Consider the following 18306-nt stretch of genomic DNA (forward strand, 5'->3'; position numbering starts at 1 on the left):
TTTTGCCCATGTTTTTTCTAAAATCCTTAAATCGAATTTAAAAATTGATAAACCATTCAAAAGATATTTTTGGGGAATCATAGTTTTTAATTTTTGGTAAAGATTGGCCGAGCCGTTTCTTTGTAATTAGTTAAATAATATGAAACAAAATTTATTTTGTTATTAACTTTTATAAATTAGACACATAGTATATTTTTAAAGTAAAATTACATATATTAGTAATATTATAATTAGTACAGTTTTTATAATAATGTGTTTTTCAGACTTTTTAAAAGAATTTACATACTTGTTTTATTCAACATATAGAGATGTTCAAAATGCGGTCCTGGTTTCTTGTTAAATGTAGTCCTGCTTTCTGATTGGTTGCCTCGTTTTGACAGCTCCAAATATATAAATGGCGGACAATTCTCGTTACTTCTTACGAAAATGCTCCTGTAATCGCTTCGAAGTATCAGGCGAACAGAAACGTCAGAATCTATATATGAAAGTGTAATGTTACTCGTGCACAATGTATGGTGTGACTATAACGAATTCATTTAACCTCAATGTAAGTACAAATTGATTATCATTATGATTATTATATTTCAAATGGAATGTTATGTGGCTATTATATATTATATTTTTTATATCAATTCCTATTTTTATGATTATTAATAAAACTTATTTCTATGTTAATTATTAAAATTAAACTTTTAATTAAATTGTTACATCGATGTAGTTATATAGTAAAAATGATCACTATCTAGTGTTTCTTGTGATAAATCTATATTCTTTTCACAGATGCTTATAACTTGTAAGGAAACAAGAAAGAAAAAATTAAATGAAATATATTATTGGTGAATTATGTAAAGGCATACCATTTGTTGTATTTAACTGTCTTCCCAGAAATATACATTAAACAGAAAAACAGAGATGATGAATAGAAGATTGAGTAAGTTTTGCAACATTTTATATTGTATTACATATAATAGTTTTAGAAAATTTAATTTTATTCATATGAAAACTTAAATATCGAACTACAATTCCAATGAATTTGCCAATTCATGTGATAATAGTATAGAATAAAACTTATAAATCAATGCCAGTAATGCCAGTATATTAAACTTCAGTTGTACTTACATAAAACGCCAGATATTTTTTAATGAATTGAGTCAAAAAAATGATAAGAATTTCTTATAGTTTATTTAAGAAACACAATTTTGTTCAAAGTACATTTTGCTCACAATAATCTAAGAAAATACCACATAAACCTATTAGAATTTCATGTGAATGTAATTGTATCAAATGAAATGACTGAATTCACTGTAAGTCATTCTATAGATAAATTCTTTATTAAATCAGATTTATACTTACAATTCTTATTATAATGAAAAATGAATTTTTTCATTTCAATCAAAAGTACTTTGAAGCAAAAGCATTACTGAGTTTTAATTAATTGTCGATGAATTGATAATTATTGATGTGCTTCGAATAATATACGTACTAGTTTCTACCATTACAATGCTTTTAGAATGAATTGAGTTTAAAAATAATAAGAACTTCATATAGTGCATATAATACGTATGTTTCACAAACAAGTATTTAATTATTAACAATAATTTCACTGAATTTCTATTTTATAGTGTTATGGATTCTTTCACTGTTGCAAGTATACATACTTTGGAGAATTATAATTGTTTGGGATGGTAACAGGATTGTCCCTGTACTTCAGAGATAAAGAGACAAGTTCTGATACATATATTAATAGAAGTATGCATTATTTATGCTGATTTCCAAATGATGATGTCTTTAAAAATATAAATATAGGTAACTATAATTTTGTGCATGTACTACAAAATGAGAATGAAGAATTATATTATAAGAGAAGAAAACTTCAAGCATCTAAATACATTTATACAATCTTGTGGAGACGTTAACATTTTACATACATGCAGATGAAAGACCAGATAGTAACCATGTATTTTTTCTTATGATACCTACAAATACAATAGATAAATCACACAACTAAGAAAGGAAAATAGATGTAACTTCGTAAACAAAAAGCAAATGTAAAATATTTAATATTTTACTCAATTAACATTACAAAAATAAGTTTATTCTTTAAATATTTAATATTTAAAATAGTATAATTACAAGCATTTAAGTAATTTAATACTGAATGATTTGAATTAATATAATTTTTTATAATAATAAAGTAATTCATAGGAGCTTTACTGCTAAAAATAAGAATGGTTTGACTATTACTTTCGTATGATGATACTTCTTCATATGATATATTTTATTATTTAATTAATTTTGCCAGTAATATAACATTTCATTATTCATTATTACAACCCAAATATTTCTATTATAGGTAATTCCAAGAAAATGTGTGAATAGAATAGAATGACATGATAAATGCCATTGATAAATCAAACTAGTAATGCCAGTATATTAAACATCAGTTGTGATCACATGAAATCACAAATGAATTGATTTCAAAGGTAAGAAGATATTTATATATTTTATTTAACAGAAGTTTGTACAAAAGTAAATTTTGCTCGCGATAATCTAAGAAAATATCAAGCATACATATTGGTATTTCGAGTGAATTGTTCACTCTAACTAACTCTAAATAAATTCTCTAGTAAATCAGGTTTATACTTACAATCCTTTTTTATAATGAAAATTAATTTTTTGTTCCATCAAATACTTTGAAGCAAAAATGCTACTGAGTTGTAATTAATTTACAATTTATTGAAAATTGTTATTGATATGCTTTAAATAATAGATATAATAGATATAATAATAAGATAGTGCATAAAATATATATGTTTCACAAAGAAGTATACAGTATATATTTATATTTTATAGTGTTATGGACTCCACTTGCAAATATATAAACTCTAGTAACAGAGACTTATTTCTGTACTTCGATGAGGCAAGTAAGACAAGTCCTGATACATATATTAATGGAAGAATGTTTTTAAACCGAGTGTGACACTTTAATTAAAGGTTACCATTACCTTGAATAGACCAAGTCTGATTTTCAAATGATACTCTTTTCAAATATAAATATAGGTAACTATATAATTATTTATATGAATTATAATACGAGAATGAAGAATAATAATTATATTATAAATAAAGTAGCCTTCAAGCTTTTAAATACATTCATGGCAAACTTGTGGAAGCAAGATTTCTTTTTTATATAAACATATATATATATATAATATGAAAGACCAGATTGTAACTATATCTTCTTGCGTTATTAAGAAAACTTTATTCTTTATTTATTTTCTTATATTTAATATTTAAAATAATATAGTTAAATGCATTTCAGGCAGAAAGATTGAGCCAATGTAACTTTTATAATTATATTGTAATTTGTAGGAATGTTTTGGAAATCATAATGTTTATTTATACCTTTTTACTGCCAAAGAACACGCAGGTGACAATTGAAATATATTAACAAATAAATATTTCAAGTAAATGAATGCAAATTAATCAATAAATATGAAATGATATGATGAATGCACATTAATGAATAAATGGTCAAAATAGAACTCAGATTTGATGAATATTATGGCAATAAATTACTCAATGTTGAGCTTACATAGATGTGATCTCTTCGTATTTTGTCAGGTAAATTTCAAACATTTATTTTAAATATTTGATTAATAGCCATCAATATTGTATATGTTTTATTTAATGATATAGTTCATAATGTTGTTGATGATGCTACATTTTATTATTTATTATTTATTACTAAATATTTACATTTTATTATTCAATACTAAAGCTAAATTTGTTGTATTACAGGAGATTCTGAGACTGTAGAGCGATGTAGTAGCTATCCAGATTTTCTGCGAATACTAGACAATCCTGATTCCCGAGTTCTGAATCTTACAATGGACAGCATGATTTTGGAATACTAATAACTATATATCTTGCAGTTTCTCACAGACCCCATGGACACTTTGTTTACACAAACACCTCTTAATAAAATCAATTTAAAACAATTTGGTGAAATCTATCAGATGAAGGGCAAATAAGGAAGATAAAATATCTGAGCATGAATATTATAATGTGGAAAGCAAGTTGTTCTTGTACCTTGGATATATAAATGTATATATTAATATACTATATAATATAATATACATGTATATATCCAATTCTCATACAAACTAGGCCAGCTAGTATATATATATAATCATGTATAAATCAATTGATTTATACATGATTATATATATACTAGCTGGCCTAGTTTGTATGAGAATTGGATACATACATGTATATATTGATTTATACATGATTATATATGGCCTAGCTGCCTAAGTTTGTTTGAGAAATGGATATATAAATGTATATATTGATTTATACATGATTATATATATACTAGCTGGCCTAGTTTGTATGGGAATTGGATATATACATGTATATATTGATTTATACATGTTTATATATACTAGCTGTCCTAGTTTGTATGGGAATTGGATATATAAATATATATATTGAATTGTACATTATTAGACTTAAAAACTTCGTGTAGTAATAATGAAATTAGATATATGAATGTATATAATTATTATATTATTATCATTAAATATTTAAAACATTATGATTTTGCTAATTACATATGAGTATATTTGTAATACTTTGTAATTATATAAATACATATTTAAGTAATTTAATTTGATTATTTTTAAACATATAACGTGTAATTTATAGAATTTTTCAGGTTGCTTTTGGCAAACAATAATTAATAACCATAAATAATTTGGAAAACTATAATTAGTAGTTCTATAATTAATTTTATTTACTTAATTATAATCATACATAAAGATCCATCAATTTTATTTTATATGATACTCATTAATTTATTCAAAAATCGTTTATTAATAATTTTTTAAATTAATTTGTTCCAATAAGATTTCTAGATTCATAGAAGGGATTGCTTGCAGCGCCTCTATGCAAAATTGTTCCCAGTTCGTGAGGAACTAACATCAAGTTGAATTCATATAAAAGCGTATAAAGGAATCCAATAAGATTCCTTTTTTTTGATCTTTCGATGTCGGCTCTTCCTATCCGTGGATTCAACTTGACGTTAGTTACTCACGAACTGGGAACAATTTTGCATAGAGGCGCTGCAAGCAATCACCGTAGGAGCTCAGAAATCTTATTGGATTCCTATTCACGCAAGAACTGTCAAACGTTTGACGTTAGTTCCTCCCAAAGTGGGAACGATTCTGCATAGAGGCGCTGCATGCAATCGCCTCTATGAATCTAGAAATCTTACTGGATTCCTTTATACTCTTTTAAATATAATGATGGTCCTGGCTTAGGAGAAATATCAATATATACATTTATATATCGCTTTATACGCTATTATAAATATAATTATGGTCACGGTTTTGAAGGAATATCAATATTTACAATCAATCGCCCTGGAATCTTAGTAGATTCAGGCTTAGAAGAAATATCATATATATATATATATATATATATATATATCAAATTTTCATACATAATAAGGCAGCTAGCTCATATATAATGATGGTAAAAGCAATATATACATTTATATATTTATTTCCCATACAAATCAAGGTGACTAGGTCATATATAATGATTCATGTAGATATAGTTGTTAATTCTTTAGTAATTGACTAAGATATTGACCAACACTATCCTTAATTTTTTTATCAATTTTTAATTATTTATCTTGCCTAATTACTAAGGAATACTAATACTTTGAATTAAAAAGTGTCAAATTCTATAATTTTTATAATTTATAACTATTATTTATATATTTCAAGCAATATTTAAATGTTTATTTAAAATTTATTGAAAAACTAAACTAATATACTTAATAAATTTCCTTTGAGATTCGAACTCGAAATCCAAAAACGAGAACAATCGCCACTGCGACCGAAGCCATTTAACGACCTCACCCACCCCGTCGCTGCCAACATTTGATTGATTTTGGTACATGTCTTAACAATATCTTCACATACCTCCCTCGCCATTTAACTTGCCAAATAAAAAACCCCAAATGCACCCTTCGGGTTCGAACCAGCCTCCTTCTGATTAGAGTCTAGTTTAGCGCTCTAACCGTTGCGGCCACGGCGACGAAGAGTTTCCGCCTGCTAACACTGGAAGGACATTCTTCGACGACTGACCATCATGAGTCAAGGTCACTTGGGGATGATATGAAAAAATTAAATGTGTATATATATATATATATATATATATATATATATACATATAAATCTAAGAAAATACCATGTAAATCCATTAGAATTTCATGTGAATGTAGTTGAATCACATGAAATGAATGAATTCACTATAAGTGATACTATAAATAAATTTCTAATTGAGTTCCGAGATAATGAGACAAGTTCTGATACATATATTAATAGAAGTATGCATTAATGCTGATTTCCAAATGCTGAAATCTTTGATGGTGATGAGATCGATGATGTTAAGTTTGAAGTTTGAAAATCGCGCTCTCTTCGTAATTGTTTCGTACCTTATGTTGGCACTGGTGCTTGATGGTTCGTAACTGAGTTTAGTTCATCCAATTTGACATTTTGAGCATGCTGTTCATTTGTGCAAAGTAATAATCTAATTATTCTTAACGTAGTGAATTTTAATAATATAATTAATTCCCACGATATAAGTCCCATAATAATTGTGCTTTTGTGTATTATAAACGGAGCTGACATCATCTGCGGAGATTATCCAGGTATGTAACAATCTATGGAAATTATTTCTGAACTATTTTTTATTATGTTTGATATGTGATAAGGTTATAGCATCTCCAATATAAATTTTTATTCTGTATATGTACGCATTGAACAATGTATGCATTAGATATTGCGCAACATTCAAAAACACTCGGATCACCGCGATTCTAAACGTTTTAACTATATATATTAAGCTTTAGACTTAGAGAAGACAATTATTGAATAGTGATTACTTGAAGTTTTTAGTGCAAAATTAAACAAAATGCCTGCTGATTTAATTGGCTATGCATATGCAGCCACAGTTGCCGCTGGTGGTGTGATGGGATACGTTAGTAGAGGTATGTTTTATGAAATATATAAAATAGTTTTTCTTTCATTTGTATACACAATAACAATTGCATTCGTCTTTACCCACTAGGATCTGTCCCATCACTTGGTGCTGGATTATTATTTGGATCACTGTTAGGTATGTATACATATATTTGTAACTAGATCTAGTGATTATTGCGATTTGCGATATTCATTCAGATTCATTTGATATGACTCATCAATGTTTTAGGGTACGGAGCCTATTTGAGTTCTGGATCTCCACCCAAACCATTATTGCAACTAGGAACAACTTTTGCATTAGCCGTTATGATGGGTGCCAGGTGGCAAGGAAATATGAACAAATTAATGCCTGGTGGAGTTATTTGCTTGATGTCGTGTGCTATGCTGGTGCGAGGTTTAATGGAACATCACACCAGATTGCCTGTCATTGGAAAATAATTATTAATGCTTGAAAGTATTAAATGAGGCATTTGTTTTCATAATCTTATATAATGGTGTAAAGTATATGTACAAATTAATATATAAACTTATTTTCCAGTGTATTGCTAGTGTAGAATGGTGTAATATATAAATCCACATAAAATATCAAGTATTTTTTTTAAAGAAAATATGTAACTGCATACAGTAAACATTAGCAAAATACAAATATAATTTTGCTTTTATTTATATTTGCCTTAAATAATACAGCAGAAAATAAATTTCTCATTTTATTTATTTATGTTATACATATTTTCGGTAATATCATAATTCTGATAAACATTCTATGTTTACAGAATTTGTTCTTATAACAAATCTTGCCTAATATTTCATTAACCTTATCACATTTTATTATACCAATTTACAATTATTTTTTATTTGGCAAAATCATAACATATTGCTCAACAAATTGATTTTTAAAGGGCAGTTATTAAATGAGTATTTTTTTGAACTTGTCAAATGGTAAATAAAGTGTATAATATATTATTATTAAATTTTCAGAAAATATATGTTTATTATCTTTAATTGATAAATTATGCAAACCATAATCACAATTGATTAATATTAACAAAAACAGATAAATTGATGTTCTGCATGAACCAATTTACATATTTTTATAATAAAGTAATAATTGAATTTTAAAACAAATCATATATAGATACTTTAATATGATAATAAATGATTGTTATTTTCAAAATGATCTGTACAACTCCATAACAGTTGATTTCATGAAACAATATTGCAATTACATATATAAATTAGTTCATCAAACTATTGCCTTATCTACTACTAATATATATTCTGAAAATATAATATTTATCGTTAAATTAATATTTAAATTATATTCAACAGTCGTCATGTAAATTTAGTTAAAATATTGTCCAGATCATTATTGGAACTTGTTACATCAATTTAATACTAAATATTAATTAATATCTATTTCACAAATTCCACACGCAGATACATTTACAGTCACTCAATAATTCATACAAGCTATTTTACATATATAATACAATGCTATATATAACTAATTTTAATTTCAAAAATTTCTTTAATTAATGATTCTATTGGTATTCACAACTTTTGAGAGATTAAGATACAGAATCAATAAAAATACATTAACAAACTTGAATATTATTCAAGGGTTGATTCTATATTTTATTTAACTATCAGGATCTAACCAAATTCATCAAAACAAATATAAAAATATTTTAAATTAAACAATAATACTATATGTAGTTGAAAGAAGAATAAAAAATACATAATATACTCGTACATGTTCAACAAAACAAATCTAGAAAATGGTATTAAATACTTTTTGAAAAGACAATATCATTACGTAACATTTGAAGGTGTTTATCTTACACAATTAATTGACGAATAATAAATGAGTTAAGATAAATTAAGATATCGATCATACATTACTTCTAGTTAAGATGGTGGGATCACGATTTGGGAACTAAAGTAGATTAAATTTTACATATCGTGACATTGATAAATATTTTTTTAACTCATTATAAGTACATTTAATTTGATTAAATTAATGTTCTTCAGATTTCACTCAATCTTGAAATATTAATTACTGCAGAAAATTTAATAATGTCAGTTCCATTTTGTGTTTTACTTCCCGCTGTAAAATAAAAAATATGAATTAGTAGATTATATATATGCTAAATATATTTTCAAGATAAAATATTTTTGATTATAGACTGAACTACGAAAATGATGTGAAATTATTTAACTACGAAGTAGAATAAATAAGAAATACATAGCGAATTCAGAATTTTAAATTATATTAACTTGTGTTAGAAAAATTATCACAAAATTTAAAATATTAAATGAATTACGTTTCTGCTACAATATTAATTACTGTACTACTAAAATCTTGGTTTCAAAGAAATAAAGATTTTTTAAATTTTACTGACACAGAATATGTTATTCATGAAACTAGCCTGAAAAAAATTATGGCAGTGAGACATCTGAAAGAAATATTTATTAGTGAGAATTTATATATGTATATATGAATAGAATGGCATTATTAGTCCAGGATCAAGTAAATTTTGTTTCAAAGATGTACAACTGATCAGTTAGTATTTTTGAGCTTCCTGGATATGCCTTTCATTTGAATTAGAGATAATGTATAAATCAAGTGATAGGTTTAGGATAGAGTTTCATTTTGTGGTTTTGTGTTAAGTGTTTTAGTTTAGTACAGAAGTAGAGACTGTTGATGCTTTCTCCTATTTGTCATGCGTGTACGGAAGTTGATGAACTAGAATATATAAATTTAGTTTTTCTGCTTAAGACAGTGATATAGATCATTTTATGTAATCAAAGTTACATAATATTTGCTTTCTGTGCTATGTATTTACATCATACATATCAAGCAATTTAATATTAGCTAGCAATGAGAGAATTTTTATTAATTAAGATAGTGAAGAGGAGTAGACTTTGCAGATACTTGTAGAATTAGGCGAAAGGATCGTATAGTTGATAGTGAAGGTGCGGTCCAGAACAAGAAATTTTGAAAATGAAGATACACATAGTTCTTTGTGAATAGTATAAAGTTTATGCTTTTATTATTGAATTTTCTCTTACCGCACTACATATGGTAGCCCGTGGTAGCGAAACATCTTTCCTTCTTAAGATTCTTAGCAAAATTTGTGCATTCGTTGGATTTTGAAATAAAATTAAATAGTCACTTAAATAATTAAAAAAAAATTAAGTTAAATTAGACTTACATCTAGACTCAAAAAAATAATATAAATATTTTTGATTAAATAATAATTAAAGTCTTAAGTACGATATTCATTTATAAACTGTTCATGAATGAAATTAGAATTTTCTTGATTATTTTTCAGTCAAAAAATTTACCAGCTAAAATATTTTGGTACGGATAGTCTTAGCCTAATATATTCAGGTTTTAAAATTGATTTTATAAGTTTTTTTTTTATAATTTGATGCCAGCGTTTGCACAAATTTGTTAAAATTACATCTATTTATCTATCAGAAGTCTTGTAGCATTTCTTTGATTAGTTTCGCTCGGGTCCCAGTAGAAGTGCGTGTCATAAGACCGCTTCAAATAATTTCCATGTTGCCCTCCCAATTGTTGAGGACTAGGCGTAGATTTCGTGTAAGATTTCCCGAAATTGTCAAAATTATAAGGATTCCTCGTCGTTGATTGCGACAATCTCTTCAAATAATTTTCATATGCTTGGTTCCTAGATTGCTCTATCGGCGCCCTCTGAGATTGTGGCTGACCAAAATCATGGAAATCATATGGATTTCTCGTAGTTGAGTATTGATAAAAAGGTTGTCTGGAACTGTGAGGATTCTGACTGTAATAATGGAAATTGATAACGGGTGGTTGTCTGGTAGTTGTGGGACTGTATTGATTTTGGAAGTAGGCATAAGGATTTTGTGTGGTTGGTCTTTCGGTGCTTGTATAATAGGACGCATAATTCCTTGTTGTTTGTGGCGGGTTCGTGTTTTGTGGTTGATAAGCTTCTGTAGTGTACCTAAACGATTAAAAATATACCAGGAACTTGATAACAATTCTAGACTTTTGGATTAAATCAGAGATAAAATAATTTCGAATCTTTTATTTTGTTTATCCATCTCATCGGTGTTTTTTAAATGAATTATTTGTATCTTACCTAAACTGACTCGTCTGTGGTCTTATATAACTTGGTGTGTGCTGAGAATAATCAGGAATTATATTTTCGTGTTCTGCTACACAGCGACCATCCAGACAGTGCTATATAGAAAATATAAAATATTGTTTATTCAAAAGTAAGCCCTTTGTCAATTTTATTCTTAACAAGTACATATAATAAAAGTAATAAAATTAGCTGTAAGTGGAATTCTGTCTTAAGGCAATTAAAGCATCGTGCCTTAAGGCAAATTGCTGGAACTTCCCGTACCAAAAATTATTATTTTTATAAAAACGATTAGCATTTTTGAAAAAATTTTACTTCGAAAACATAAGATTTTAGAGAAACTATAAATTGGACAAAAAATTACTTTTTTTTGAACAAAAAAAATTAAAAAAAATATTTTTTTTTTGAATAAAAAACTGTTTTCTTTATTTTGACATATTTTGGAAGATCTGAACTTTCTTTCAAAGCCATCGTACTGCTTTAACTGCATAGAGACAAAATAAAGCCGCGTCGCTGTCTAACGGATAAACATTGGTACGGAACCCATAGGAATGTAAACAAAATTTATACTTATTGTTAAAATCTCTATAAAATATCTGATAATTTGATGTGCATATGTCTAATGATCATTTTTGACCGTCAAATGGCATTTTTTTTTACTTTTTTTGTCAGATCTCCGAAACCGCTAGACCTGCCTTCATGAAAATAAATTCTTCATCTTGTCACTACAAGTAACATGTTTTTTGAGTTATTCAAATCGGACGCTCCGTTCTCTTAAAAACTGAGGTACCGTTTTTGGCACTTTTTGTCCCATATCTTCGGAACGACTAGACCTGCCTCCGCTAAAAACTAATCAGCACGACTCCTTAACAATACGAATCGAATGTTTTTTGAATTATTCAAATTGCTTCATCCGTGTTCCCGAAATCGTCGACGAAAATTTGTATCCGCACACACATACATACAAGCACACACACACACACATACACATACATCCGTTTTTTCTAAAGTATGCCAAAATGTTCAGAAACCTTCAAAACGTCGAGAAATGTAAAAATTTTCATTTTCTAAATTAATATTAATTAAGTAATTTTATCAGTCGTCTTCCCTCACCTGTCCATCTCCACATGGTGACCCTTCTGCAGCAGGCCTATAGGCCACGCAGTACCCACTCGCTGCATCGAAGCAGAATAATTGGGAGCACACCCTCTCATCCTTGAAGCACGCACTAGTGCCCCTATCACGTCTACATTGCGCGTCCAAACTCAGCAAAGTTCCCGGCAAAGCTCGGGCCAAAGCTTCGTCTTCATGTGGCGGGTTGTGTAGACATGAAGCAGTATCCCCACTGGGGAAAAGATTCATTTTATATTTGTTGGTCTATTACAGAATTATAGTATATTTTATTAATAGTGTTACTGACTTGAGGAAATGATGGAAACTTTGGACGCTGCAAGGCGACCATCGGAAACCTCGTTCCGTGTGACGCAAGTCGGACATTATGTAACCGTCTTCCCATCGGCATTTCTCGGCGCCTGGACCTCCCAGATAACTTGGCGGCGGAGAGCCGTCGTGCACGGCTCCCAATCTTAATGAAGAGATAAAAAATACTTTAGATCGAATTTGATTACTTTGTTTTATAATCGGAAGATTGTGACTAGATTTGGTAAATTTGGTAAAATTGATCTATATTTTATGAACAAGTCGTTTTTTTTCTATAGTGCATTTGAGGATATTCTGGTATAGAATTTTCAAAAAAACTATTTGGTCTATTTTTTATATTTTCAAAGTTTAACTATTTAAGAATAGCAAGGAATTTTTCAAAATTCAAACTAGATTTGGATATATAAGTATTTGACCACGATAACGCTCCTTTGTTTCCTTCCTTCGCATAACTTCAAACGCTTTTTTATGGCAACTGTCTTTTTCTAAACAATACCCACGATTTCCCGTCTTCTGCCGGACCGATTTACTTTGAATTTTTACAGATTCCTCTTTGAAGACTTTTCTTCAGTTTGAACCACTCTCATCCCTAAATTCCGATATTTACTCTTTTTGAAAAATTCTACAACGTCAAAAAAGTTAAGAAAAAAACTTTTTTTTCAAACAGTCAAAAATTTCTCAAAACATTAATTGATAATTTGTGAAATAATTTAGTCAAAATATTGTTTGCTTTTTTACGGCCTTTCAAAAAACGCAGAAAATTCATGCCTCTAGACCAGAATACTCCCTTAATATATTTCATAGCATCTATTTTCCTCTGTTGATTGTTTTATAATATACACATTATTTTTAATTAATTTTCTAGAAAATTCAAAAATAAAATCAGTTTTGTCCAAACTATTAAAATCATCAATTTTAGGAATAATATAATATTTTTGGATTTGCTTTATTTAAGGGGGTATTCTAGTGTAGAGCGATGAATTTTAGGTCATTTTTAAAGTGTCGTAAAAGAAAGCAATGAATGTTTTTACTATCCATTTTTTTACCACTTGTTTAATAATATTATTAAAATACAAAACAAAAATAAAAAAATAAAAAAGTTGAAAATTGTAAAAACTGCCAGCTGATGAAGTGGGTGGTCTCAAAAAATTGGCACCTCATTCTTGACATGATTTCAGCCCTCCTAGCCATCGGAAATGCAAAAGATAAAAATATTATTAATCTACAATGAAGTCGCAATCGCCCGAACTAGCGATGAGCAAAAAACATTTTTTTACAAATTGGCGACTGTTTGAAAAAAAAACTGTTTTTTTACTGTTTTTTTGAGTTTCTCGAACTTTTTAAAAATAGCAAAAATTGGAATTTGGGGATAATCCTAATTCGGGCTATAGATAGGTCTATAAACAAGACTCTCTGAACATTTAAAATGAATCGGTCGATTAAAACTCGAAAAATCATGTCAACAGTACTGAAAAAGTCTTCTGAGAAAAACGCATTTAAAGTTTTGCGTGAAGCTAAACCAGTATGGAGACCGAGTCAGTAAAATGTCTATATCTCCGAAAATAACTCAAATTTTAAAAACCTTCTCGTACCCATATTCTTAGATAGTTAAACTTTGAAAATATGAAATAAAAAAAAATCGATTTTTTTAATTTCTACACTAGGATACCCTCTTAATTATGTAAATTTAATTACATCTACATGATGTTAGGCTTCTTATTTTGTAATTCTGACACATTTTGTGGGATTTTTTTATCATTTATTTTTTTTACCTTTTCTTTTAATCATTTTGGTAGATTTCATAAGATATATTTTTGTTAATATTTTTAAATTTGGAGAAATGAATAAAAAGAAATAATTTTCCAATAGAGATAATCGATTGGACCGACTTATTTGAAATCCCATAAGAACGAAATTTATTAAAAAATTGTCTAGTATGGTCCTGCATGGATGAACAATATAATATTTTTTCTACAAAATAGCATTTCGTTTTATAAATTTAATTCTATTTCTTACAAATGTCCAACTTCATGAGCGGCGACAATAATTCCACTGAAACCGCCAGTGTCTTCGATGATGGCGACAGAATTGACCTTTTCGAGTCTCTTATTGACCACACATGCTCCGCCCACGTACGCAAATCCTGAGAGAAAGTTGTGATAAGATTAATTATCATAATGCTTTTTATTTATATTGGCCAGTAATTATATTTTTGAAAAAATTATCTGGTAACCAGCACCATAATACACCATCAACCACCTATAAATCATGTTAGCATTAACAGTTTTGTTAGCATAAACGTTGTAAATTCTAAATGTTGTTAGCAGAAACCTGTTTTGATAAATAAATAATGTTATAATAAATAACTCTGTAAGAAAATAGAGAATGCAGGATTTTGAATAGAGAATGCTCATTGAAGAAAATGCAGTATTTTAGCATAAATATTTTTGAGTATTAATAACGATAAAATTTTTGAAAGAACAGAATTACTGAAAATTCAGGGCTATTATATATAGAATAATACTCTAAGAAATTATCTTAGCAAGAAAATATATAACTATCTTAATTATATTACTAATGCAACTTTTGCTGAGAATATATTTTTAGATAGAAGTCTAATATATAAATTATATAATTTTTCTAGAATTTTTTGATTAATGATTAAAGTTTTAGCACAAGATTCAATTAATAAATTAAACTACTCACCATTAATCCCATATAGATTCAATATAACTAAAACATAGCCAATTATTACCAAATATTCATGCTTTAATAATAATAATTGATTATTTATTACCATCACCTTTGAAGATTATTTTTAAGTCGGACGAGAATTATACGGGATCAAATAACTTTATTTTATAAAATTAAGTAAGTAAAGTTATTCTATAAAATTAAATTTATTCAAGCTGGAAATGTTTTATTAATCAGTTTATAACAAAAGTCAACTGTCTGAGAACCAAAAATAAATACAAAAAACTATTATTTTCAAATTATTTCAAAAACTAATTTTTTTACATACCTTAATAATTTTTTTAGTTAATGTATTTATTTAAAATATCCAAAAAAATTTCCCAAGTTGACATTTGTTATTATATTAGTTGATTTAATTTGTATAGTCTGAAGAGTGTGATTTTGTGTAGAATACAGAAAGTGATCTGATTTTTGAAGTGTAAAATGTAGAGAAGAAATAATGGGAAATTAAAAGAGTATTAAAAAGTATTACAATAATTTTTGTAATTATTTTAGCGAAGAAGGTTTCGAATAATAGGTATAGGTAGATTTTGAAAATTATTTAATTTTGATTGATAAAATGAGACTAAACATTTTATGATAGCTTAACATCATTTCTCAACTTATAAACAATTTTGATACTTAATAAATACTATACTTTGGTTTCAGTTTCTACAAATGAAAATTTTCTTAGTTAATTCTAGTTAGCAAAAATGTTGAAATCTTACTTTGAAGATCTTCTGAGTATATTATCAAAAGTTAGGTCTCATTTATCATTTTTATAGAAGCAGTTTTAGACAGTCGAAGTTTCTAAAATTGAAGTATATATGAAACTACAGAAAATGATTGAAAATACATAAATTCGGGCAACACTGCGCGAGTATTCAAAATATTTTTTATTACGATTGTTTTTTTTATAACTTTTTACGCACGCATTTAGTATTTATTAATATAATTTGCATTTTATTACCTGAAATGATCCACAATTTTACGCATTCTGTTTTTTTCCTCAAACGAGCTTTAATACGATCACTAAATGATTATTATATAATCTAATTTGAATATTTTATAACACAAAATTATACACATTAGTTAATTTTACATACATAGAAAAGAAATTAAGAATTTTATTTGTTCATGTGAGCACAAGATAAAATTAACTTTATTGTTAAATACGGTTTTGGATTAGTTTGAATTGAATATTTATTACTGACTTTTATATGTATATATATAAGGTTAACAATAAATAATCAAAGATTTCAACATTTAACAAATGGTTGTACACTGAACATTGTGTTTTCTGGTAATTTACATAATTTATGTGTTAAAAATTTTTGAAGAAAAAAACATTAAAGGTGTGTGTTAAAAAATAAATGTGTTGCCCAAGTGAAATTTAGTGTGAAAAATAGATTCAAATTTGAATTTTGAAGTGCTCAGAATCCATACTGCCGGGAGAGTGTGAAAACATGGAACAACCAAAACAAAAGTGCCAATTGCAAGTGCGATAGTGTTTAAAGTTTTTTTCTTAAATTTTCCAAAATTTTTTTGGACATTTTACCTGCGGTGCCTCTATTGCAAGCATCATTTGCGTATTGTCGTCTGCACATATCGAGCCTGGAATTACATGTTTTAGCAATTTTTTAAAAATAATTTAGTCGGTAGGTTTTGGGAAATATTTTTTGGAAAATAGGGCTAGAGTGAGTAAGTCTTTTGTGCGCGGTTCATATACAGATTTCTGTAATGTTTGTCATTTTGTGGGTTTGTGTCATAAATTTGTGGCGGTTAAAATGTGGTGACCCAGTCCTCTGACCTGCCATGTCCTATAATTAAAAATATCTTAGTGGTATGTTAAACCAAAAACCGGGATATTATTTTAACATAATTTGTCAAAGCTTGTTTGCACATTTTGCATTGCATATAAAATAATTTTATTAACAATTTTATTTTATATGCAAAATCTTTTGTGTCTCAAATCCTGGTTAATACTCCTGTTTTTCATTTGCTGTTTATGTACATAAAGCATCTTACATGTATCAAATTCAAATAATACACATCGATCAAGTCAAAATATAAAATAGCAAACCGTATATAGTATTTCAAAACATTATCAGTATATAAATATCAATGTGTATTTTTTTGAATTTGATATTTGATAAAAATTATGGGTATTAAATAATCAGCACGGAGTAATGTTTACCGGCTGTGCCTTTGGTGCATCTGCCTCCTTTTCGTCTCCTACACATGTCGTACCTAGAAAAAGCTCATATTAATTCCTGTAATTCGGAAAAGTTAAGGAAATCAGAAATATAAAATAGTTTTTTTTTAACAATCATAATGAAAATTCAATGTCTTGAGTAAAAAAGTTTCGATGGTAATAAGACATTCAATAAAAATTTAATATTCAATTTTCAATTGATTTTTTTTTAATTGTGTTATGATATTTTGACCATTTATCAATTTGACTTTTTTAAAGTAAATTAAATCAATGAAAATATTATTTCAAAATTATTATAAAATTTTGACAATTTCTTCTCAAAAAGAGCGATAAAGTAAAACATAATAGAACATGAAGAGTAAATCTAAAAATTTGTTTATACATTATACACGTGTATAATAATCTTATTGGGGTCACCTGTAATATAATAATAATTTCATTGGGGCATGTAATAATATTGGGGTCACCAATAATAGTATTTTTAACAGTGAAATTTAAATATAATATTTTTAATTAGCAAAAAAATCAAATAATTGCTCTTGAACATACACAATGTATTGATTTTGGGTAAACTTGATATTTCATTTTCACAACAAAACTTGCATAACAATAAAGCTCAAATCTGTTCTTGAAAAAACTTAAATGCTTATTATTATTTTTTTTTTGATTTTTCAAGATGCAATTATTATCTGTTTTTAAAATATAAAAAATCTAGTAATTATGAATGACA

The 18306-nt window shown here is 27.3% G+C and overlaps 3 protein-coding genes and 2 long non-coding RNA genes across 6 annotated transcripts in view; 4 read left to right on the forward strand and 1 right to left on the reverse strand.

Moving 5' to 3' along the window:
• Positions 1-432: 432 nt before the first annotated feature.
• On the forward strand, positions 433-2889 carry LOC113382693. The gene is made up of 5 exons (XR_003367680.1): positions 433-547; positions 781-931; positions 1623-1806; positions 2354-2483; positions 2854-2889. It is a non-coding gene; the product is annotated as an uncharacterized LOC113382693 (long non-coding RNA).
• A 40-nt stretch (positions 2890-2929) lies between these two features.
• Positions 2930-4034, forward strand: LOC113383343. Its single transcript, XR_003367749.1, has 3 exons — positions 2930-3060; positions 3373-3624; positions 3802-4034. It is a non-coding gene; the product is annotated as an uncharacterized LOC113383343 (long non-coding RNA).
• A 2543-nt stretch (positions 4035-6577) lies between these two features.
• LOC113383316 (transmembrane protein 14 homolog) lies at positions 6578-7627 on the forward strand. Of its 2 annotated transcripts, none has more exons than XM_026621582.1 (4): positions 6578-6724; positions 6965-7063; positions 7144-7191; positions 7285-7627. In XM_026621582.1, exons 2-4 carry the CDS (start codon positions 6988-6990, stop codon positions 7491-7493), a joined length of 333 nt encoding a protein of 110 aa, XP_026477367.1. In that variant the 5' UTR covers positions 6578-6724; positions 6965-6987; the 3' UTR covers positions 7494-7627. The 2 variants fall into 2 exon arrangements, with proteins under 2 accessions (XP_026477367.1, XP_026477366.1); XM_026621581.1 differs by having other exon boundaries at positions 6583-6724; positions 6972-7063.
• Positions 6596-18306, forward strand: part of LOC113383313 (dual specificity protein kinase CLK2-like) — a 66857-nt gene continuing 55146 nt past the window's right edge. Inside the window, exon 1 of the mRNA XM_026621578.1 lies at positions 6596-6724. The gene's annotated coding sequence lies outside the window, so the exon portion shown is untranslated. The remainder of the gene's footprint in view (positions 6725-18306) is intronic.
• The window catches only part of LOC113383387 (A disintegrin and metalloproteinase with thrombospondin motifs 4), a 48929-nt gene continuing 41147 nt past the window's right edge, over positions 10525-18306 (reverse strand). Inside the window, exons 8-13 of the mRNA XM_026621659.1 lie at positions 16920-16975; positions 14645-14771; positions 12609-12773; positions 12302-12533; positions 11186-11286; positions 10525-11047 (exon numbers count right to left, since the gene is read on the reverse strand). Coding sequence (XP_026477444.1) covers positions 10525-11047; positions 11186-11286; positions 12302-12533; positions 12609-12773; positions 14645-14771; positions 16920-16975 — 1204 coding nt within the window. The remainder of the gene's footprint in view (positions 11048-11185; positions 11287-12301; positions 12534-12608; positions 12774-14644; positions 14772-16919; positions 16976-18306) is intronic.

This window comes from Ctenocephalides felis, unplaced genomic scaffold (assembly GCF_003426905.1).
Source record: "Ctenocephalides felis isolate EL2017-DRISC unplaced genomic scaffold, ASM342690v1 CF-g0.4_SCAFFOLD_03570, whole genome shotgun sequence".
In the NCBI taxonomy this organism is placed as follows: Eukaryota; Metazoa; Arthropoda; class Insecta; order Siphonaptera; family Pulicidae; genus Ctenocephalides; species Ctenocephalides felis.

Excerpts from the sequence above, each read along its gene's own strand:
- LOC113383316 (XM_026621582.1), top strand. The coding sequence starts at position 6,988 with ATGCCTGCTGATTTAATTGGCTATGCATATGCAGCCACAGTTGCCGCT. Across the intron at positions 7,064-7,143 it reads GATGGGATACGTTAGTAGAG|GATCTGTCCCATCACTTGGT; the intron begins GTATGTTTTATG and ends TTTACCCACTAG. Across the intron at positions 7,192-7,284 it reads ATTATTTGGATCACTGTTAG|GGTACGGAGCCTATTTGAGT; the intron begins GTATGTATACAT and ends TCAATGTTTTAG.